Raw genomic sequence first — 24727 nt, forward strand, 5'->3', positions numbered from 1 at the left:
AGGGGAAAACAAATATCTAAAGGCACAATTAAAACCCAGTGGGTTAAGTAGGAACATCACAGATATGTGGGAATTGTGAGAACTGAAAGGACGAACTCTTGTCCTGAATTTGGAGCTACGGTCAGAACAACTTTCCTAGAATAAGTAACACTTCTCCTCCAGGAGTTTGCTCTGTAAACATCCTCCTCTTCCACAAATATATATAATTGGTTACCTTCTTCTTTTCCAGTTGCACTCCCTGAGAGATTGAAAAAACAATTAGTAAAGCCGAAGGATTCTTCAGTGAAGTTCTTGTCCAGTTAACCTGTTTATGAAGAGACACTGAGGGCAAGACTAGGGAGAAACTAGAGTCCAGCAGCCTGTTAGTGTCAGGACTGGATCCAGAATCTGAATTCTGAATTACCATTTGGGGTGCTTGTGACTACCTAAACTGACAACCTCCCCAGTGTCCCTGTTTCTCACACACACATACACACACACACACACACACACACACACAGAGGCATACATGCCTCCCTGTCCAGCAGAGCACACCTGTGGCCCCTTGCCCTCCCCTGCTGCCAACTCTTGTAAAACAGGAAAACAGAACAGCTTGGCTTTGGCTATAACATGTACAAACACTTGGAGCAAAGTTTCCAAAGGGAGACAGACAGTGAACGCCTTTCAGGGTCTGGCAGTTTTATGGGCAGAGGCCAATTAAAAAGCATACCCCCACACAAAGCCCGTGGGTTTTGTTTGGCTGTGGCCTTCTCTCCAGGCCCTTTGTAGGCTGCATTGACAGCGCAAATTGGAAGGACCACTGTTCCTGAGGGATCCTGGACATTCACAGTGCTGCTGGGGGACCTTCCTTCAGGATTTCCTCATTGGAGGCCTCAGGCTCAATTTCAATGGGTGCTAGCTATGGGTTAGGTCCGGGGCAAGGCTCCAGGGTTCAGAAGGAATTCTAACCAGACCATGCCCTTGTGTTGCTCATAGTCCTTTGGGAAAGAATGGCATTGAGTGAGGAAAGGGCTAAAATGAAAGTAGGGAGTCCCCACTGTGAGACCTCACAGAAGAGTTATCAGCTCCTCTGGGAGAAGGCAAAAATCCTCAGGAAGCCAGTGGATCTGCTTAGGGTGGATCTGCCCAAGCTGGAACTCCACTCCCATCAGAGGGAGAACACATGCAAGTGATGAGAGGGGATGAGCGAAAGGCATTTCTGAGACTTTCGTGTGTCTGGGGAGTAGGGAGTTGAGTACAAGAATGACAACAATTAACATCTGTAAACTGCATGTCACATGCCAGGTGCTGTTATAAGTATCTAATGTAAACTGACCCATTTAATCCTGAAAAAAACCTTATGGAGGACTATTTCCTTTAAGTAGCAGAGAGAAAAACCAAGGCATGAACAGGCTGTCACCTGCCCAGGGCTACCGAACCATCAGCAACCCATGGTTTGTGTGGCCAGGACAGGGACTGGGGTTGACTCTAGGGCAGTACAGTTGGCTGGGAATGTGGTGTTGCAGAAGAAGCTGAGAGTTAGGGAACTCCAGGTCTCCATGCTCTGCTGCAACCTGGCTGAGGCTGTGACCCTCTCTAGACTGGCCAGAGACAGTCATCCTGCTGTTGTCAATCTCAAAGGGAGGTAGTGAAGATAAAAGAGAGATTAAAAGTGCTCTTTGTACTCAGGTACAAACATCTGATTTAATGTTTCACATCCATGACACATAGATCTCCCCTAGTGTGGTGGGGGAACATGGATAACCCAGGGCCCACAGAGGGTGAATGGCTTGCTCAAGCTCACATAGCAGCTCTACTTCAGGAGCAAGACTAGACCAGAGGTCTCTACCTGAGGAGACAATAAAGTATAGTAGTTAAAATTCTGGAGTCCAGTGAGATCTGGATTGAAATTTGGTTCTGCCACATACTAGCTGCCTGAGACCAGAGAGTTTCTTAAATTCCTTTAGGTTCATTTCTCATATCTTTGAAAGAAATGATCATTTATAAAGTATATGAAATGATGTTCATGTAAAGAATATGTCTTATGGTAAGCAATCAATTAAATGATGATGGTGATGAAGATAAGGATAGTGATGATGAGGAGGAGGAGGAGGAAGAGGAGGGAGAGGAGGAGAAGGAGGGAATTCAGCACTATTTCTATAAGTCCAGTATTTTACACTTCCACAAAATTCTACACTACTTACGTAAGCCCCTTGCTATGGTTCCCACATCTGCATTTGAAAGTCATAGCACATTTGTGCATAATTACACTCAGGGCCATGAATGGTTTTCACATAAAGCTAAATTATATTCTTGGCTCTCTGATGTCCCAATGACTGTTTCTGCATGATGCAAATCATGCCTCATCCATGCAGACTGTCCGTTGAACCCATGTGATTCATCATTGACTTCATGCCCCAGCTAGTTCTGCCCAGTCTAACACTCAGTCAGCAGTGGGGAAAGATAAAACCCAAGTCATCAGGCTTTGGTTAGCAAATCCTATTGAGTCAACTTCCTTGACACCTCTCAGATCCAGCCTCATCATTGCAATGGCCATAGCTCAAGCTTCCTCATCTTCCTCCTAAACAATACCTATAGTCTCCTATCTAGTCTCTTTCCCACTAACTCTCTCCTCCCCACTCTCCTACTCTGCACCCAGAAGGGGCATTTGAAAATGCTTATCTGCCCATGTCACACCTCTACTTTCAGTCCAGTGCCTTCCAATGGCCAATGTGGTCTGGCTCCGACAACTTCTCCAAACACATCCTCCATCTCCCTGACCACACCAGTTGCTCACTATCCCTCAAATATGGCACACTTTTTCATCAATATGCTAGTCTCTCTGTCCCTCATGCCCTTTTTCTACTACTGTACTTACTGAACTCTTATAAATCCTTTGACTATGAAGGCTTTCCTGATGATGACTTGCCTTCCAATGGCAGAGTCCATTGCACCCACCCTTTCTCATGTAAAGAAGTCATTATAGGCCTGGCACAGTGGCTCATGCCTATAATTCCAGCACTTTGGGAGGCCGAGGTGGGAGAATTGCCTGAGTTCAGGAGTTCGAGACAAGGCTGGGCAACATGAAGAAAAATTACACTACAAAAAAATTACAAAAATTAGCTGGGTGTGGTGGTGCATGCCTGTAGTCTCAGCTACTTGGGGGACTAAGGTGGGAGGATTGCTTGAACCTGGGAGGTTGAGGCTGCAATGAGCTGTGTTAGTACCACTGCACTGCACTCTAGCTAGGGTGACAGAGTGAGACCCTGTCTCTTAAAAAAAAGTCATTATAATAACTATTTACTAAGAACTTTTGTTTTCAAGTACACAATGGCTTTATATACATCATCTAATTTAATCTTCCCAACAGTCTTTGAAGTAGTATATTTATCCCTTTCACGGATGAGAAAAGTGAGGCTTAGAGAGGTTAAGTTAATGCCAGCTAACCTGAGCTTATTAGTTAGCAATATCTGTTGAGTTTGCCTCCTAAATTTCTCCTAAAGGTTAGCCCTGCCTCACTATAAATTGCACAGCCAATATTTAAACCCAGATTGGCTTGACTCCAGAGTGTCTGATTTTATCACACTGTATTTAGTTAGCTAAATTCTGGGAGCTCCTTAAGGGCAGGAGCTGGATCCTGTTCATGTTAGTACCCTAAACCTGGAAATCAGTACTCTGGTATTGGTTGGAAGTTAGACTTAGTTTTTGACTTAAGATGGAGAAGGGAGGCACTGCACTTAGTAGCCCTAGCAGGTAGTGTGCATACACAGTGCTCATCATTTGGAATTACTTTGTCTGCTCAAGTTTAGATCTCAGTATCTCAATACCATCACTTACTACCTACAGGATTTGGGGCAGGTTATTCGGTCTGCCTAAACCTGAGTTTCTTGAATTGTAAAATGATCGCCACAATAGCACATGACTGTTTTGCTCATGGTTAAATGAGATAAGTATGTGGAGCCATCGGTATGGTGAGGATCCCTTAAATGGTAGCTACCAGCATTTGTCTGTAGTGCACACTGTATCACGAAGCCTGCTGAGAGAAGATAATTCTTGACCATCCAGAAGGATGAGGTCATAGAGGTGATTTCCTATGTGCCCCTAACACACATCTCTGTGTGTTCACAACTTCTTTATATGGTGGTGAAGACTACATGAGAAGTCTCATCCTTGCCAGCATATTGTGACATAAGCTTCCCTGGCAAGTTCCGTGGCAGTGCATGGATCAATCTGGTCATACAGAGGCCAGGGCATCATACCCAGTAGCTTCATTTACACGTCAAGAATGTTTTCTTTTTTTTAACGACAGACTTCTCTTTGGGGGTCTTGTTATTGCATTAAATTCCACCATGGTGACCACTTCTCTTTGAGTTAAGTTTTTGACACTAGTTACAATTCACATAGCTGACAGAGCTGAAAATCATTAATTTTTTCTTTTAATTAGAATTCTCTAGGTCTTTCCCATCCAGATTTTCCTGGATGTCTGCCCAAGACTCACAGTATTATGCATATTGTCTCCATCAGGAGAAAAAATAAAAAATAAAATAAAAACACTATACATTTCAATGGATGCCTGTTAACTCCCTTATCATTCAAGCTGGGAAACAACCCCTTGAGGTGGGACGAGCATTGACTCCACTTTGTTGATGAGAAACCTGATGTCAAGTTACTCCCTTAAGGGCAATAGCTGGTGAATAGCAGTGTTGTCAGATTCAAACTCAATCAGGCTCAGACCACCACACCAGCACATTGAGTGTTGTAATTTTCTGCAACTGTTGAGCTAAATTGTTCCTCAGGTTGGGTCAAGACAATGGAAAGCAACAGCAACCTGATAGCTCTCTGAAAACTTGGGACCCAGGCCCAGCAAACTGATAGCTCTCTGAAGGCCCATGTATACCCAGGAAGTGGTATACATGAGAGGCATTTAGAAGCTCCACCTGTATACTTAGAGAAACATAAACCCAATAATAGTAAACTTCCTGAAAGAATGCCTTAGAGCTTAGATTGTGAGAGGCTGAGAACCTTCCCAGGCACCAAGGTTGGAAGAATCCCTTTCTGCTTTGTTTTCTTTTGTGCTACCAATTTTCCCCATATGGATTGGAGTCCCGGGGAAAAGAATTCCCTCAATATGTAGGTTATCAGGAAGGGGATTGTCAATCTCATCATCATTCACCAAATTGAGAAGTAGGCATTGTTTTTTCTTTTTTACTCACCACTATACAAATGAGGATAGGCATATTTTGAATGGCTTATGTTTTATTGATATTCAGTATCTTTTCCTCTTCTGAAACCCCACAGTGCTACACTCTCTTCTCTTAACAGGTGTCATATTTGCATTATGATATACCTGACCTACATCCCATCTGCTTAAGCTAGGTAGCTTATTTGAGCTAATATGAGGGTGTTAAGAATTTATAACATCTCTTTGTACTCATTACCCTCCCAGGGAAGGGTACACTGGAAGCAGTGCAATTACCATTTAAAAGGAGATTTCAATTATACCTCAATAAAGCTGTTTTAAAAATAGATAAATAAAGGGAGATTCCAGTGTTGGAATGTCTCCCCCTAAGCTACCATCACCTCCTTCATGGAAAATGACAATGGCACCCCTCTCTTTGGGGCCTTCTCCAATCCATCCTTCACCCTGTAGTGAGAATGATTTTCTTAAAGAGTAAGTTGGCTATTTAGTCATATAAATAGTCATGGATGCTTCAAGGCAGCATCAAGCTTCTTGCCCAAAGCTTCCAATGCCTTGCCAAGCTCCCAGCCTCACCTTTTAACACTTCCTATTTTGATCCCTACTCTTAAGGAAAGTTTTCACTCCTTGAAAGAGGTGTACTGTCTCTTGTCTCTGGGCTTTTGTTCATATCCCTTCTTCCTGAAGCAAATTCCATCTTTTTTTTTTTTAAGTTGTCACCTAGGCTGGAGTCCAGTGGCTCCATGTCAGTTCACTGCAATCTCTGCCTCCCAGGTTCAAGCAATTCTCATGCCTCGGCCTCCCAAGTAGCTGGGATTGATTACAGGCACATGCCACCATGCCCTGCTATTTTTTATTTTTTGTATTGTTAGTAGAGATGGGGTTTCACCATATTGGCCAGGCTGGTCTCAAACTCCTGGCCTCAAGTGATCCACCTGCCCTGGCCTCCCAAAGTGCTGGAATTACAGGCATGAGCCACTGTGCCTGGCAAGCAAATCCCATCTTTTTCACCTCTCTGTCTGGCTTATTTCTACTCGTCCTTTGGGTTTAGGTATCACTTTTTCAAGGAAGCATTTCAGGAGCCCTCCAGTGTGTCTCATGCTCTAACAGTGAGTGCAGAGAACCTCCATTCTTCCTCTAGCACAGCTTGAAACGACCAGACTCCTTCTCTATAATTTCTACTGGGCCATAAGTTCCCTGAGGGAAGGAAGCTTCTCTGTCTTTAGTTGCATATGCTCTGTGACTGGCACAGGGTAGATACTCAATAAGTGAATAAACAGAGGTCTCTCAAGCACACTCCCTTGGTAAGAAATACCACCCAAGCAGAAAGAGAGACAATAGGAATTTTTAATGCATGGACAGGCCTGCAGGGACTCTGGGCAGACCCACAGGTAGCAGGAAGAGGCAGGGTCCCACAAACTCAATAATGTCCAGCAAAAAAGAAAGAGAAGTCCTTAAAGACCCATGCTTCCTCTCTGCAACCATCCTCAGAGCTTCCTTCCTGGTGCTGAAGAGGTCAAAACTGTCTCCTCTAGGGGTCAGGTCAAAACTGTCCCTCCATAGGTCTCCTCCAGGGGTCCATGGCAGGAAGAAAGCAGAGTGTGGCAGGAAGGAGGAAGAAGAGCAAAGGCCGCTTGGTCTCCACCTGAAAAATTCTGCCTCGGGATTGACAGCCATCCATAAGAAAAGGTTTAAAAAGGAGAGACTTTTGATAGAGTCAAATAATATCTTTGAAAAAATAAAAGATAGAGAAAAATGAATAATTCCATTGGTTACAAAGGTCTCTGTCCACTATCCACAGGAGAAACCGTTTGCTTTGGCCTTGCTGGCAAGCTTCATCTGCTAGGCCCATCCTCAGCTGTCCCCCAGCCCACCCAGGCCCCAGGATCCAGGAGAATACTGCTCCCCCTCCCATGGAGAGTCTCTGTGCTCACGGAGGGCGATACCCTCCCTCACCGGCCCTTGGACTCCCCGTACGTGTTGCGGGCCATTGACACCATCTTCTCCTCACACGTGATTTTGGTGTCCTTGAGGATGCTGTACCACACCATGCCTGCAGGCCGGACCTCCTCGCTGCGGCAGAAAAGATAGGGCACTGTTTCCACGCGGCTCTGGATGTAGGCACTCCGCAGGAGGCTGGAGCAGTGGCTACTCACCCTCTCCAGTCGCCGTAGAATCAGGTGGGCCTTCCTGAAAGGTAGGATGAGACAGCCATGATTAAAGAAGCCCAGATCAAGAGTTAGGCCTTTGAGGTAGTAAATGTCAACAAACAAATGGTAACTTCTTCTCCCAACCATTTCCTATCTATTCCAGATCGGAGTGTGGTACTTCAAACACTTATTCAAAAATTACCCTAGAACCTATCTTCTTCAATTGTGCAATGTGTTAAAAAATGAAAAAGAGGCATAGCCTTTAACCTAGTATTTTCACTTCTAGGATATGGGAGTCCTAGGAGTTCAAAGGTGACCAGCCTTGGACTCTGATCAAATAGGTATTATTATAATGATTAAAAAGCAACAAGAACAACCAAAAGTTATTGACACCATATGCTAGACACTGGGTATGCACTTTACATATATTTTAAATTTTTTATTTAGCCTTTATAACTATCCTGAATGTATTGTCTACCCCCTTTTAATGGGTGAGAAGCTCAAGCAAGGCTCAGAATAATGACATTACTTGACTAAGGCAAACATCAAGTCGGCCACTGGAGTTGGGAAGAATCTAAATCTAGGCCTGACCACCCACAGTCCCTTTCTAACTGTCTGTGTTCTCACTTCATGAACTCTTTCACACTCTTTTCTCCCAGTCTGGAAACTTTGAAATCTTGCCCTTTGTGATTCCCTTTCATCAAATATATATATATGTCCCCCAATCAGAACTTTTCTGTGTCTCATTTTTTCCCACCTTTAAAAAAGTGATGATGGTCTTATTCTCAAGTTAAGTATGAGAAATGCCTAATGCCTGGTATAAAGCTCAGAGTAAGCTTCCAATAAATGATAGCTACTCTTATAAAGGATTGCTGGAATGCGCCCTCAGGATCAAGGTTACGCTGAAGACTAGCCTTACCAAGAATCATTCCGTACTATGGAGGATGTCATTAAGAACTTATCTAGAGCTCTATATCCAGCACGAGAGAGGGGAGCTGGGAGAGATCTGATGGCTGCACAGACAAATAAATCCAGGAAGGATTGTTGCAATCACCTAGTCCAGGGTTTTTCATAGGTGGCACTATCGACATTCTGGGCTGTATATTTTTTTGTTGTGGGAACAATTCTATAGGGCATTTAGCAGCATCCCAGGGCCCCACCTATCGCCAGTAGCACCCTTGCCCTGGTCGTGAAGTGTGAAAATTCTTTAGACATTGAAGAATTTTCAATAGCACCCTTGCCCCAGTGAAACTGTCTTTAGACATTGCCAAATATCTTCTGGGGGCAAAATCACCCAAGTTGAGAACCACTGACCTAGTCTGATCCACTTTCATTAAAAATGTGAAAACTGAGGCTTAGAGAAGGAACAGAATGTCTTTATCCCAGGTCACATTACAAGTCAGCTTCAGTGTCAAGGTGTCTGTCTCCATGTGGAAACCACTTTTCTCTACATTCCAGCATCTTCAAGATGCCAGGCACCCTGGGAGGCTACATGAGAGGTTCTCTCTCCTGCTGTCCTCTCCATGCCCCTCTGATGCCACAGGAGGGAAGGAGTTTTACAACAACAGACCCCACAAATGGGAGACTGTGTTAGGCACCTGCATAGCAGCTGAAAAAGGACCGAGCTTATGTGTATACATTTTGTGGGCACAATTTATGAGGTGCCTTTCAAAAAGTCCTCTTTGTATAGTTCACCACTTGGGTGGAATATTTCCTGAGGTGCCAAGAATTCATCACTTCATAACCACACTCTATCCACAGCCCTCTTTCTCCTTGGGCAAGTGCCCCCGCCAAGAGGAGCCTGAGGAGTTTCTTTTCCATTCCTTCTCATTTGAGTTCTGGCTTCATTCTTTAATAATTCTGTGTCCTGGGGACATTTACTTAACATCTCTAAATCTGTTTCTTCATTTGAAAAATGAGGCTGTTGTGAAGTTGAAGGAGATAAAGTCATTTCTTGCTGATTTGCTGAGCATTTATTATGTGGCAGAACTTCTGGTAGAAAAGATGGACAAATGGAGATGACAATATGAGTGACAAAAGCAATTATAAAAGAAGTCACGAGGGCTGTGTGAAGACAGAGGAAGGTACTTAAGTAGGATCAAGGATGTCCAAGAAGGCTTCCTATTACAGGAGTAGGGAAACATGTGTTGAGCCTCCTAAATGAATAGGAGTTAGATAAAGAAGAGGAAAAGGTGGCTGGGCACGGTGGCTCACGCCTGTAATCCCAGCACTTTAGGAGGCCAAGGCGGGTGGATCACAAAGTCAGAAGTTCAACAGCAGCCTGGCCAACATAGTGAAACCCTGTCTTTACTAAAAATGCAAAATTTAGCTGGGCGTGGTGGTGGGTACCTGTAATCCCAGCTACTCAGGAGGCTGAGGCAGGAGAATCATTTGAAACCGTAAGGTGGAGGTTACAGTGAACCAAGATCGCGCCACTGCACTCCAGCCTGGACAACAAGAGCAAAACTCCACCTCAAAAAACAAAAACAAAAAAAGTAAAGGTAAAAGCATAGAGACAAGAGATGCATAGATGTTCTGAGAATTTATGGCTGCAATACAGTGTACAAGTGGGGACACAGTGAAAACTGGAAGGAGCCATAGCCAGCCTGTTGGAGCCTAGGAGCTAGGGCAGTGGTTGTATGGAGTAATGATACAACCACAGGCTCCAGAACACCGACTACTCAGGTTCAAATCCCAGCTCAGCCACTCACTCTGTGTGATACTGAGTGAAGTGCTTTACCACTTGTCCCTCAGTTTTCTTACCTTACCCACAAAATGAAATAATAACTGTATCTACCACAAAGTGTTACTTTTTAAATAAAAAATTAACAAACACATAATAAACTGTCAATAAATGTTATCTATGATTATTGTCTTGAGAGTAAGTGGGAGAGTTATTGAAAGATTTCAAGAAGCAAAGTAACAGGTTTGGAGCTGAACTGTTTAAAAATATTTCTGGTTGTTTGAGGAGAACTGACTGGAAGGAGGTAAAACACAGAATTAAACCAAGTGGAGGTCAGGAGCAGTGGCTCACACCTGTAATCCCAGAACTTTGGGAGGCTGAGATGGGTGGATCACCTGAGATCAGGAGTTTGAGACCAGCCTGGCCAACATGGTGAAATGCTGTGTCTACTAAAAATACAAAAATTAGCCAGGCCTTGAGGTGTATGCCTGTAATCCCAGCTACTTGAGAGGCTGAAGCTGGAGAATTGCTTGAACCCAGGAAGTGGAGGTTGCAGTGAGCCAAGATCGTGCCATTGCACTCCAGCCTGGGCAACAATAGCGAAACTCTATCTGAAAAAAAAAAAAAAAAAAAGTAACCAAGTGGAGTGCACACTCAGGTGTTAACTGTTTCCCACTGTTGTACTTACAGGTGTTGGTTTGATTTTTCTCTATACTGGTAAAAAGCTTCTTATTCTTGGTTTGCTCATTTATACAAAGGGAACAGCAGATGGCTCACCTCATAAAGTTATAGTAAGGGTTAAGTCAGTACATGTCAAACTCTTAGAAAATTACTTGGCACAAAGTAAGCACCTGATGCATGCTAGAAAGTACCATCACCATTATCATTACTACCACCACCATCACTCTCATTGTCATCATCATTATTACATCATTAGATGTATTTTGTGTACCGGGCACTGGGACAGATATGAACTAGTTTAAGCCTTGGGTATCTTTATAAGTCAGTGACAAGAGACAGGCAGACAGAAATATTAACAGCCTCTAATTCAGGGGCAGAGCACTGGGTTGAGGAACACTACGCATGCTGTTCTGGGAATATAAAAGATGGACACCAATCATCAGTTTGGAGACTCAGAGTAGTCTCTCAAGAGGACGCCACACCTGAGCTAGTTCTTCAATAATGAAACAGCATTTTCAGGTAGATGAGAAGGCAGAGGAAATAGCCCATCCCAAGTTAGACAAGTTGTTTGAAATAACCAGTGCAAAGAATAGGTGGGAGACCAGTGAGCTTGGCAGGGATCAGACCAGGCAGACTCTTCCAAGCCATGATGTAGTATTTGGATTTTATTCTGGGCAATGGAGAGACATTTTCTGATAGTCACAGAAGTAAGCGATAAATATAAATACAAAACGAAGTTGGAAAAGACAATTCTTCCAACATGCCCAAATGCCCTTCTTCCAAAGGAACAGACAAAGCCTCCTCTTGCTTGGATTAGGAAAACATATTTGGAGTGAGAAAATGATTTTGCCTTTAAGGAACACCTTGAGTTAGTAACAAAGGCAAAGCTAGAACCAGGGTTCCTGATTCCAGAGTCAAGATGAAGTGTTGGCTCTAGAATCTCAGATTTAAATCCCAGCTCTATAACTTACAGCTATGTGGTTCATGAGCAAATTCTTCAATGTCACTAACTCTTAGTTGTAGCATCCATAAAATGAGAATAACGGTTTTGTTGGGAGGATGAGATAATATGGACAATTTGCTTAGCTCTAAGTAAATGTCAGCAATGAGTCAAAGCAGAATATTATCGTGAAAAGGACATAGGCTTTAGAGCCCATAAGGGCAAGTCACTTCACCTCCCTAAGCCTCAGTTTTCTCCTGTGTAAATGAAAATAAAAATATTTATTTTGTAGGGCTGTTGTTAGATTGAAATGAAATGATGGCTACAACCAACCAACACAAGACTTTGTACATAACAGGCACTGAACCAATGTTTGCATTTAGAAAACAAACAAGAATTCAGAAAGTGAAGCCATGGAGAGAAGGGTTGGAGGTGCTCGAAGGCTGGGGAGGAGAAGGAAGACTCGGAGTGAGAGAGACCAAAGACAAAAATGCTGGCTAATAAATTGTAGGCAATGGAGATCCATAAATCAAAAGGCAAAGCATGCTTCAAGCTTTCCCTGGAGGGGAAATCATAGGTCAGAGTGACCACTTTTCTCAAATACCAGAAATGAAATCTTCCTCATTGGAGGTAGGACTCAGACCCACTGGGATAGGAAGCAAGAGGTGAGGGAGGGCCACCACATACTAATTTATTGTTTTATCAGCAGGCGAGACTGAGACAGGAATCGCTTGTGAAAGAGTCAGGGGCTGGACCCAGATGCCACTTTTCCGGGACTGTAGAACCATTCTATTCCCAGCACCATTTCCCAATCAGCTGTTGACTGACTTATCAGACAGGACAGAGACCCAATTTCTAAGGGGACCCTGAAATGGAGAAAAATAAGACAGGCAGGAAGAAAACATTCCCATTCGCCTCCCTCCCTCCTCCCTGCCTTACGGATTTGAGCTTAAGCGTCTCTGTGTTAGCTGACACAAAGCTTAATGAGAACTGAGGACATGATGTGGTTGCAAAAAAATGGGAACATAACCTTCAGAAGTGGAGAGGGCAGAGGTTAAGGGAAGTAACGGCTTCATTCATGGTGTCCTCGTCAGGCTCCATCTGGAGAACCCCCGACACTTCTGGTAAGAGGGACACATGTAAACTGCAGCCAGATCATGATGCTGAGGGGTGTCTCAAAAGCAAGCCTGCTGAGCTGAAAGCAGGAATGGAGAGTGCCCATGGAAGAGAAGATTTAGGCCATTAGTTACATTGTTGTAGCAACAAAAGACAAGTGGGCAACAATCTGAGGGTCAGAGATGATAATGACTACAATTTATTGAGCACCCACTATGTGCCAGAAACTGTACCTATGCAACATTATTTTACATCTAATCCTCAACCCAATTTTAGAGTCTACAGGTGATAAAAATGAGCTTCAAGTCAGTCATTGATTTGACCAGGGTGACAGGAGGATAGGGCGGGGTTTCAATCCTCTGCTGTAAGGCACCAAAGTATTATGACACAGCCACCCTAAAATTATCAGAAGACACATTTGGCTCAAAATAATAAAAAATGTAAAGCTAAAGTCCTCTAAATTTAGAATGGGTTATTCTATGTGGCAGCGGATTCCTCATCACTGGAGGTGATTAAATCAAGTATGTTTTAGAAAGGGGTGTACTGCAGTGGGAGTCATAGCAGGTGTTTGTCATTGTTGTTTATTTGTTTTTAATCTAAAAGGCATGAGAGCCTTGATTCACAGAGAAATATCATCTGATGACCACTCACTTCACAACAAAATTTGCTGTGACACAATTGTCAAGCACTGAATTCCTGAGATGAGAGGACCACTTTTGCTGAGGTTCTATTCGTGACTCAAAGTCACACTGAAATTTCATCTTCAGGAAGTCTTCCAGATATTCCCAGCTATCATAAGTCATGTTTTCCCATTTGCTGCTGAAGCATTTTATTTATCTGTGGATATCCATATCACATTTTTTCTTAGTTGTGCACATATCTTGGGATGTAATGTGGTTTTACAGGACACCAGTTGAATATCAGAAGACAATATTCTAAATTCGGACTCCAACACTTGGTGTTTAGACCTTGCAACTATGGACAGTTTACATAATTCCACATGATTCTCTGTTGCTTAATCTTCAAAATCTATTGTTCAGGATATTAAATGAAATATAAATAACTGGGCCAATAACAGGTGCTCAACTAACATTTCCCACCTGCTTCTTGGACAGTGTAGGTTTCCTCTGGTGGCCAGCTCTTTACTGTGCAAGAATAATGAATTAATAAATGCAAACTGCTGGGCACAGTGTCTCATGCCTGTACTCCCAGCACTTTGGGAGGCTGAGGCAGGCGGATCACTTGTGGTCAGGAGTTCGAGACCAGCCTGGCCAACATGGTGAAGCCCCATCTCTACTAAAAATACAAAAATTGGCCAGGTGTGGTGGCGGGTGCCTGTAATCCCAGGTACTTGGGAGGCTGAGGCAGGAGAATTGCTTGAACCTGGGAGGCAGTGGTTGCAGTGATCTGAGATTGCACCACTGCACTCCAGCCTGGGTGACGGAGCAAGACTCCATCTTGGGGAAGGAAGGAAGGAAGGAAGGAAGGAAATAAATGCAAAGTGACTTGAACTGAGAAAATTTTCAGTCCTTAGCTTTCAAAACACAGCAACTCTTCAGCAGGGGTCAATAAAGGGAATGAAATGGCATAAAAGCATCATGTGGACCTAAAGAAATAATCAGGCAAGTGGGCAAAAGGTTTATGTGGATTTGTTTATAATAACAAACTGTAAGAAATCTAGTTGGTTTTTAATACACAACAAGATTAATGTGTGATACATTCACATATTTGCATGACTAAAGGATGCTTCAAAAAGATAAAACATTTATATATGTATCTGTGGGTAAAAACTTGTACAGCATATTGTTAAACAGAAACAGGTAGACAACAGAACATAATTTACGTATTTGTTAAACATAGTAGAGATGATAGAGCTGTGGTTGTAGACATGAACATATTCTTAAGCCTGTATCTTTTTCCCCATCTCCATGCATATCCATATCTGTATACGGAAATACATGTGTACACTATTAACAATGTAATCTCTGGGGTAGGGTTGGGTTTATGTGGCCCAGAGGTGCACAGTTTTCATTATTTTATGTATTTCTGTATCATTTGGATTTTTATATAATGAACAATAATTATTTCAGAACAAAATAAAATAAAGGTATTTTCATTTTAAACTATGAATATATACACATATATTTTTAAGCTGGTGTGATGAACTTGTGCAACGAAGCCATGGTTTTACGACTTTCCAGTAGTTCATCAGGGTTACTTTCAAAATAAACCCATATCAAATTTAGCCTCAGCTTGCTCCTATCCAACAGAAAGTCAGAAGCTCACATACTGACACTGGTTATATACCTTTAACAACACCAGGTTTGAAATGTGATTTGTAAGGTGCCCACTGAAAATGTTTGCATTTGCTTTTTCTTTTCATCCACTCAGAAGAAATCATAAGATTTTTTCAAAAATATGTTCTTTGATGACAGAAATGACTGAGTCTCAACTGGTTCAAAGCTATTTCAGTTGGAACTGATAGGAACTTCAAGACAATAACTAACCTTGCTATATACTGTCAGTGGGGAAAACAGATCCATGGGACGCTTGTTCAAAGTCCAAAGTCAGTGTGTTTTGTTAGTATTAGTTAGTTGGTATTAGTATGAGTATTTATTTGTTAATTGAAGGTATAATTGAAGATACCTTCAATTATAAGATATGCCAATGCTTTAATAACAGCCATTCAAGAAAAGAGGAATACAATGCTTAATGTACACATCCACTGTGCACAATCCTTCCTGATTTTAGAAATGCCAAAATATACAGAAAAAGGTTAAAAGTACCTCTGAGATTATAGGAATATGACCCTAGAAGCCTAAGTCTGCTTTTGTTCCCAATATCTTAAAAATTCTGAGAGTTAATTCAATATATCCAAAGAAGCAGCTAACACAATCTTGGAGGAATGTATAGTGACATCCCAGGTTTGTTTGTTTTCACTAAGAACACAGCAGTGGATGTGTAACTCTTTTCAAATCCCATGTCACGTTGAGAAAGATCCTGTGATGATTTCTGCGATCTATTCGTAATGTCTGCCATTGAGACAAGAGGAGCTGACATCATAAATACACCATTCCTGGTCCAGATAGATCAATTTCACTGAAGCAAAATGTCCTCAAGAGCTTGCTGTGTCCTCTCTATCAATATGCTCAAACATAACTGAAAGTGTAGAGAAGCCCAAGAGTGGTCAAGGATGTTCTGACCCGAGAAAATTCTGGTCTCTGGCCACCTATGAGTTCAGTTTTTCAAGTCTCCTAATAGGAACCTTATGGCTGAGAACAGCTGGGTGTCAGTGAGTCTTCTTTGAGCAGCTGTTTGCAGTAACCTGTGGTCATAAGAACCAGGCTCTGGGGGACACTGGCCTGATAGATTTATTAGGCAGAGGTAAGAGATGTCCTTTTGTCACTAAATCTTATGGGGATATATGACCACAGATTTAGGAAAGATTTGAAAACATTTTGGGGTTTAGTGATTACACAGTCCAAGATAATCCTAATAGAGCTCATCTTATGATATCAGTCCTCAAAGTACTCCTGGAAAAAACTCTTATCCCTCTAGTCAACCTGGGTCCCTGAGAAACAAGACGTGCAGCACTGGAGTGAAATGATACTAACAATGTGTCTGTTCTCTGGTCTCTATGACCTTCAGGGTTTTCTGGTTCCTTGGCTTCCCAGCTGGAAGAGACTTTGGAGTTCAGCCCTTTCATGTTACAAACAAGGTCCAGAATGGGGATGGCTTGTGTCCAAGGTCACACGACAAGTAGGTGACAAGGCTAGGACAGAACCCCTGGGCTCCTGGCTTTGGAGAAGCATCTTACCCTCTCTTATTTACACTGTGATGTTCTGCACACTTGCTAATCCTTGAAAGGCAGAGCAAATGTATCCAAATTGCTCCTCTGTTTAAAACATTTATATGGCTTCTGGGAGAAAGAATAAACTTGTGAACAGAACTCACAAGAGCCATCATGATCTGTCTTTTGCTAAACAATCCAGCCTTGTTGTTTTTGTTTGTTTGCTTTTCCTTTTCACTTTGAACTCTCCTCTTTCACTTCGAACTCTCTTCTCCAATAAGATTTATATTTTTAACTGAAGTATATTCTCTTACCCAACCTTCTCTCATCTTTGCATTGATAATTCCTTCTGATGAGAAGACTCGCTCCCTTCCACCTGGAGAACCCTTCTTCATTCTGTTTCTAAACTTAGAAACATTCTTTTTTCCACAAGGATTCTTCCTTGAGCTCCAGATCTGGATTAGCTGCTCCAGCTTTCTGCATCTGGAACCTTGTCACTCCAAGTGTGCTTTTGGGGCCAACAACATTAACATCACTAAGAGAGCTTGTTACATTGGATTTTTTGGAATGTTAGAAGACCTCAGAGTTCATGGAATTCAGTAAATGCAGAATCTCAGACCCAACCCAGACTACTGAGTCAATTTGGAATGTAACAAGTCCTCAGGTGATTCTCAGGCACGTTAAAGTTTGAGAAGCACTGCTCTAAAACGCTTGTCCATTCACATGCCAAATGCCACTGCAATTGCTGGCTGACCAGTCTTTTCCTCACTAGATGCTGAACCTTGTAAAGGCAGGATCTCTGTCATCTTCACTCTGTATTTTTAGCCCCCAGCACATGCTCTGACACATAGTTAGCACGTTAAATGAATCAATGAATCAATCAATCAATGAAATGAGATCTCTTCAAGTCTTTTAATATTTGCAAGGACATTTCATTTTTTTGGAATGTTAGAAGACCTCAGAGTTCATGGAATTCAATTGTTTCCAACTGTGATCTAAAGATTCTTGAGGGCTTGGAGAGACATAAGGGATGCTTGGGATTGGGTGGGGTGGAGGGGCATAGAAGAGGAGACCCAGCAGGTGGGACTCCAGGCCACCCACTCCAGTTTCTACCAGAACAAATCTTTAGTCATTTGGTCTACACATTTAATCATCTCATTACTCAATTACTCAACAACTAATTATTTAGCACCTACTTACAAATGTGAATACAACATAAGGGATCACTAACTATACATAGTTTACATTGTAGTAGGGAAGACAGATATGTAAGTAAACATACAAGCAATATAAGATTCTAAATCTAGTAAGTGCAGGAAAGATAGTTAAACCATGAGGGTGTGACAGAGGAAATGGGTGGACATTTTAGAGAATTCTCTGTGGAGGTGGGCTGTGATTCCATGTAAGATTTATTTAGAAAAAAAAAGCCACTGGTTAAAAAAAAATACCACTGTTCTAGTTCATCCTTATCATGTTATAGGTGAGGAGACTGAGGGCCAGAAAGCAGCAGAGCCCAGGGTTGCACAGTGAGCTTATTAGCAGCACCAGGATAGATTAGGAGGCAGTTTCCTTGATTCCTGCTGACATATCAGTGTGGGATGTTGGAGCAATCTCAGATATCCTCCAGGAGACTAGAAAGACCAGAGGAGGAGGAAGCTGGGTGACAGGGTGGGGAGGTTCGCAGACAGTGGCTGGTGACTGCCTGACTAGGGGTTAGCAGGTTATCACAAACCATTACTGAGTGGATTGCCTGGCCTCTGTGGGCGGCCCGGCGGCCTTTCCAGAAGATTTATGTCCTGGAGGCTCATAAAGGATTCCAGGAGGCTGTAAAGACAAAGTCAGAAGTGGAGCTCTGGTTTAGCTTCCACACAAACTCCCTGAGCCCTGTGGGAAAGCCCAAAAAACTGGAATGCCTTCCTCTGTCCACAGGCAAGATGGCAGCCGAGATGACTCACACAGCAGCTTTCATCTGGGGCTCTTCATTTCTGCCTGCCAGTCCGGCCCTCTTTTAGGTTTTATCTAAAGAACCTTCCTTTCATATGCAAGGGAGAAAGTTAAAGTCCAGGACCCAACATAACTGATAAGGCCTTGCGCTGGGGAGAGATCCCTTTTATCCCTGGACCAAGCTCTCATCTCTGTCCCCGAGAGCCTCAAATTCTTGGAGGGCCATTGCAAATGTTCTAAGGGCTCAAGGTGAGAGCTCAAGGCAGAACTGGACTCCATGTCAAACTCTGCACAACTCTGGGCAGCTCATTTTGCCCCATGGGACCTCAATTTCCTTATCATCCAAAAAATGGCATGAATACCCTACATGGTCATTTCGAAGTTTTTAAAGCATGAAGTGCTGCCCACTAAGTATTTCAAGAAGTCATGTGATTCTCTCCAATGCACCAATGCCACCCTGGCCTAGAATGCTATGCTGTCTTCCTGGGACTATTATCACAACAGCCTCTAGAGCCTCACTGCCACTTTCTTACCTTGACCCCTATACTCAAGCCAGAGGGATCTTTCTCCTTGGATGGTCTGATAATATTACTCCTTTTTGTGAAAAACACTTCAAAAGCTTACCATTACCCTAAGGAGATAATCCCAACTTCTTAACCTAATTTAAAGGGCTTTCAGGATCTGGCTCCCACTGACCTCCCCCTTCTTATCTCTTACCACTCCTGCTGTCACACACTTTGCTGCAACTACACAGAAATTCTTCAGTTGCTCCAAAAACAGTGTTTACCAAAGTGTAGGCCGAGTTCCTCTAGGGTAGGGAAAAGATTTTAGGTGGTACTCAAGATGATCACAGACTCAATATTAAACAAAAATGAATCATGTTTGCAAAAGTGGTTATATTAGCTCTTTCATTCTCTTACCCTCTTTCAGGTTACTTCAAAAAGAAAATCTTGGGCTGGGCGGTGGCTCACGCCTGTAATCCTAGCACTTTGGGAGGCTGAGATGGGCGGATCACTTGAGGTCAGGAGTTTGAAACCAGCCTGGCCAACTTGGTGAAACTCTCTCTCTACTAAAAATATTTTTTAAAAATTAGCTAGGCATGGTGGTGGGTGTCTATAATCCCAGCCACTTGGGAGGCTGAGGCAGGAGAATCGCTTGAACTCGGGAGGTGGAGGTTGCAGTGAGCCGAGATAGCACCATTGCTCTCCAGCCTGGGCAGTAAGAGCAAAACTCCATGTCAAAAAAAGAAAGCTAACATCATAATGACAGGATCAAATTCACACATAACAACATTAACTTTAAATGTAAATGGACTAAATGCTCCAATTAAAAGACACAGACTGGCAAATTGGATAAAGGGTCAAGACCCATCAGTGTGCTGTATTCAGGATACCCATCTCACGTGCAGAGACACACATAGGCTCAAAATAAAAGGATGGAGGAAGATCTACCAAGCAAATGGAAAACAAAAAAAAGGCAGGGGTTGTAATCCTAGTCTCTGATAAAACAGACTTTAAACCAACAAAGATCAAAAGAGACAAAGAAGGCCATTACATAATGGTAAAGGGATCAATTCAACAAGAAGAGCTAACTATCCTAAATATATATGCACCCAATACAGGAGCACCCAGATTCATAAAGCAAGTCCTGAGTGACCCACAAAGAGACTTAGACTCCCACACAATAATAATGGGAGACTTTAACACCCCACTGTCAACATTAGACAGATCAACGAGACAGAAAGTTAACAAGGATACCCAGGAATTAAACCCAGCTCTGCACCAAGCAGACCTAATAGACATCTACAGAACTCTCCACCCCAAATCAACAGAATATACATTTTTTTCAGCACCACACCACACTTATTCCAAAACTGACCACACAGTTGGAAGTAAAGCCCTCCTCAGCAAATGTAAAAGAACAGAAATTATAACAAACTGTCTCTCAGACCACAGTGCAATCAAACTAGAACTCAGGATTTAGAAACTCACTCAAAACCACTCAACTACATGGAAACTGAACAACCTGCTCCTGAACGACTACTGGGTACATAAAAAAATGAAGGCAGAAATAAAGATATTCTTTGAAACCAACGAAAACAAAGACACAACATACCAGAATCTCTGGGACACATTCAAAGCAGTGTGTAGAGGGAGATTTATAGCACTAAATGCCCACAAGAGAAAGCAGGAAAGATCCAAAATTGACATCCTAACATCACAATGAAAAGAACTAGAAAAGCAAGAGCAAACACATTCAAAAGCTAGCAGAAGGCAAGAAATAACTAAAATCAGAGTAGAACTGCAGGAAATAGAGACGCAAAAAACCCTTCAAAAAATTAATGAATCCAGGAGCTGGTTTTTTGAAAGGATCAACAAAATTGATAGACCGCTAGCAAGACTAATAAAGAAAAAAAGAGAGAAGAATCAAATAGACACAATAAAAAATGATAAAGGGGATATCACCACCGATCCCACAGAAATACAAACTACCATCAGAGAATACTACAAATACCTCTACACAAATAAACTAGAAAATCTAGAAGAAATGGATAAATTCCTCGACACATACACCCTTCCAAGACTAAACCAGGAAGAAGTTGAATCTCTGAATAGACCAATAACAGGATCTGAAATTGTGGCAATAATCAATAGCTTACCAACCAAAAAGAGTCCAGGACCAGATGGATTCACAGCCGAATTCTACCAGAGGTACAAGGAGGAACTGGTACCATTCCTTCTGAAACTATTCCAATCAATAGAAAAAGAGGGAATCCTCCCTAACTCATTTTATGAGGCCAGCATCATCCTGATACCAAAGCCTGGCAGAGACACAACAAAAAAAGAGAATTTTAGACTAATGTCCTTGATGAACATTGATGCAAAAATCCTCAATAAAATACTTGCAAACCGAATCCAGCAGCACATCAAAAAGCTTATCCACCATGATCAAGTGGGCTTCATCCCTGGGATGCAAGGCTGGTTCAATATACACAAATCAATAAATGTAATCCAGCATATAAACAGAACCAAAGACAAAAACCACATGATTATCTCAATAGATGCAGAAAAGGCCTTTGACAAAATTCAACAACTCTTCATGCTAAAAACTCTCAATAAATTAGGTATTGATGGGACGTATCTCAAAATAATAAGAGCTATGTATGACAAACCCACAGCCAATATCATACTGAATGGGCAAAAACTGGAAGCATTCTCTTTGAAAACCGGCACAAGACAGGGATGCCCTCTCTCACCACTCCTATTCAACATAGTGTTGGAAGTTCTGGCCAGGGCAATTAGGCAGGAGAAGGAAATAAAGGGTATTCAATCAGAAAAAGAGGAAGTCAAATTGTCCCTGTTTGCAGACGACATGATTGTATATCTAGAAAACCCCATTGTCTCAGCCCAAAATCTCCTTAAGCTGATAAGCAACTTCAGCAAAGTCTCAGGATACAAAATCAATGTACAAAAATCACAAGCATTCTTATACACCAATAACAGACAAACAGAGAGCGAAATCATGAGTGAACTCCCATTCACAACTGCTTCAAAGAGAATAAAATACTTAGGAATCCAACTTACAAGGGACATGAAGGACCTCTTCAAGGAGAACTACAAACCACTGCTCAAAGAAATAAAAGAGGATACAAACAAATGGAAGAACAGTCCATGCTCATGGGTAGGAAGAATCAGTATCGTGAAAATAGCCATACTGCCCAAGGTAATTTATAGATTCAATGCCATCCCCATCAAGCTACCAATGACTTTCTTCACAGAATTGGAAAAAACTACTTTAAAGTTCACATGGAACCAAAAAAGAGCCCACATCGCCAAGTCAATCCTAAGCCAAAAGAACAAAGCTGGAGGCATCACGCTACCCGACTTCAAACTATACTACAAGGCTACAGTAACCAAAACAGCATGGTATTGGTACCAAAACAGAGATATAGACCAACGGAACAGAACAGAGCCCTCAGAAATAACGCCGCATATCTACAACTATCTGATTTTTGACAAACCTGACAAAAACAAGAAATGGGGAAAGGATTCCCTATTTAATAAATGGTGCTGGGAAAACTGGCTAGCCATATGTAGAAAGCTGAAACTGTTCTCTTCCTTACACCTTATACAAAAATTAATTCAAGACGGATTAAAGACTTAAACGTTAGACCTAAAAACATAAAAACCCTAGAAGAAAACCTAGGCATTACCATTCAGGACATAGGCATGGGCAAGGACTTCATGACTAAAGCACCAAAAGCAATGGCAACAAAAGCCAAAATTGACAAATGGGATCTCATTAAACTAAAGAGCTTCTGTACAGCAAAAGAAACTACCATCAGAGTGAACAGGCAACCTACAAAACGGGAGAAAATTTTCACAACCTACTCATCTGACAAAGGGCTAATATCCAGAATCTACAATGAACTCAAACAAATTTACAAGAAAAAAACAAACAACTCCATCAAAAAGTGGGCAAAGGATATAAACAGACACTCCTCAAAAGAAGACATTTATGCAGCCAAAAGACATGTGAGAAAATGCTCATCGTCACTGGCCATCAGAGAAATGCAAATCAAAACCACAATGAGATACCATCTCACACCACTTAGAATGGCAATCATTAAAAAGTCAGGAAACAACAGGTGCTGGAGAGGATGTGGAGAAATAGGAATGCTTTTACACTGTTGGTGGGACAGTAAACTAGTTGTTCCATTGTGGCAGTCAGTGTGGCGATTCCTCAGGGATCTAGAACTAGAAATACCATTTGACCCAGCCATCCCATTACTGGGTATATACCCAAAGGACTATAAATCATGCTGCTATAAAGACACATGCACACGTATGTTTATTGTGGCACTATTCACAATAGCAAAGACTTGGAACCAACCCAAATGTCCAACAATGATAGACTGGATTAAGAAAATGTGGCACATATATGCCATGGAATACTATGCAGCCATAAAAAATGATGAGTTCATGTCCTTTGTAGGGACATGGATGAAATTGGAAATCATCATTCTCAGCAAACTATCGCAAGGACAAAAAACCAAACACCGCATGTTCTCACTCATAGATGGGAATTGAACAATGAGAACACATGGACACAGGAAGGGGAACATCACACTCTGGGGACTGTTGTGGGGTGGGGGGAGGGGGGAGGGATAGCATTAGGAGATATACCTAATGCTAAATGACGGGTTACTGGGTGCAGCACACCAGCATGGCACATGTATACGTATATGTAACTAACCTGCACATTGTGCACATGTACCCTAAAACTTAAAGTATAATAATAATAAAAAATTAAATTAAATTAAATTTTAAAAAAAATCTTGGTTTGGGGCTGCGTCTTTAACATTTCTCTAACTAATCTCCCTTTTGAAGGGACAGCTTCAGGCTCTGCTAGAATTGAACAACATTGTTTTCTGTTTTTTGTCTCGTTCCACTTTTGTTGCTTTTGTTCATTGTATTGAAGGGTTAGGTTTAATTTTCTATTAAGGGTAGATGATGTTGGTTTTCCCTTTACAAGATGATGTTGTGTTTTCTATTCAAATACATTTTTAATAAGAAGTGAATCTAACAAAGAAATACCGAATAAAGTACATATGGTGGTGAGATGACAGAAGTCATAAAAGTGGTAGGCAAATGATCAAAAGTTGAGAAGAAAACTTCCACTGTCATGTAACATTTTCTCCTCTGAGCATTCCGTCGGGTAGTCTCTCTGCTCCAAATACCTATCCTTTTTCCCCACAACCCTCATTTACCTTACCCCAACTCAAACCTTAGGCCTCAGGCTCTCAGCCTCAGTGCAGCTTCATTGGGTGACCTAGACCAGATGCCTATGTCTCATGTATGTTCCCGAAGAGTTCTGTTCTTCTGCTATCATGACACTTATTATTTCTGCTCTACATAACTGCCTGTTTATGCAACAGGAAGCTATGTATAGCTAGCAACCATTTCTACCTTTTTATCATTGCATTGTCAGCAGCCACTACATAAGAGGTGCTGTTAAGTATATGCCGAATGGATGAATGTTGCTAGATGCAAGACATAAAATGCAGCCACCATTGCATATACTGCTTTATGAAGCTTTAGAAAATAGTGACTGTGCCTTAGTTCTGTTTGAGTCATTCATGGTTCCTGGCATAGTGACTGGCATGCAGGACAAAAATAAAGCCTTCATATATGTTGAATTCATAAATTTATATAGTCATGTTCACTAATGGACTTTAGTCAAAATC

General features: G+C 42.0%; 1 protein-coding gene across 5 annotated transcripts in view; it reads right to left on the reverse strand.

The window, feature by feature from the left end:
• Nucleotides 1–6503: 6503 nt before the first annotated feature.
• Nucleotides 6504–24727, reverse strand: part of ASTN2 (astrotactin 2) — a 999842-nt gene continuing 981618 nt past the window's right edge. For all 5 annotated transcript variants that reach the window (XM_054500794.2, XM_054500795.2, XM_054500792.2 and 2 more), the window contains one exon: nucleotides 6504–7366. In XM_054500794.2, the coding sequence (XP_054356769.1) occupies nucleotides 7129–7366 (238 nt within the window). In that variant the 3' untranslated portion in view covers nucleotides 6504–7128. The remainder of the gene's footprint in view (nucleotides 7367–24727) is intronic.

The sequence above is a fragment of the Pongo pygmaeus genome, chromosome 13, assembly GCF_028885625.2.
Source record: "Pongo pygmaeus isolate AG05252 chromosome 13, NHGRI_mPonPyg2-v2.0_pri, whole genome shotgun sequence".
NCBI classification, from domain to species: domain Eukaryota; kingdom Metazoa; phylum Chordata; class Mammalia; order Primates; family Hominidae; genus Pongo; species Pongo pygmaeus.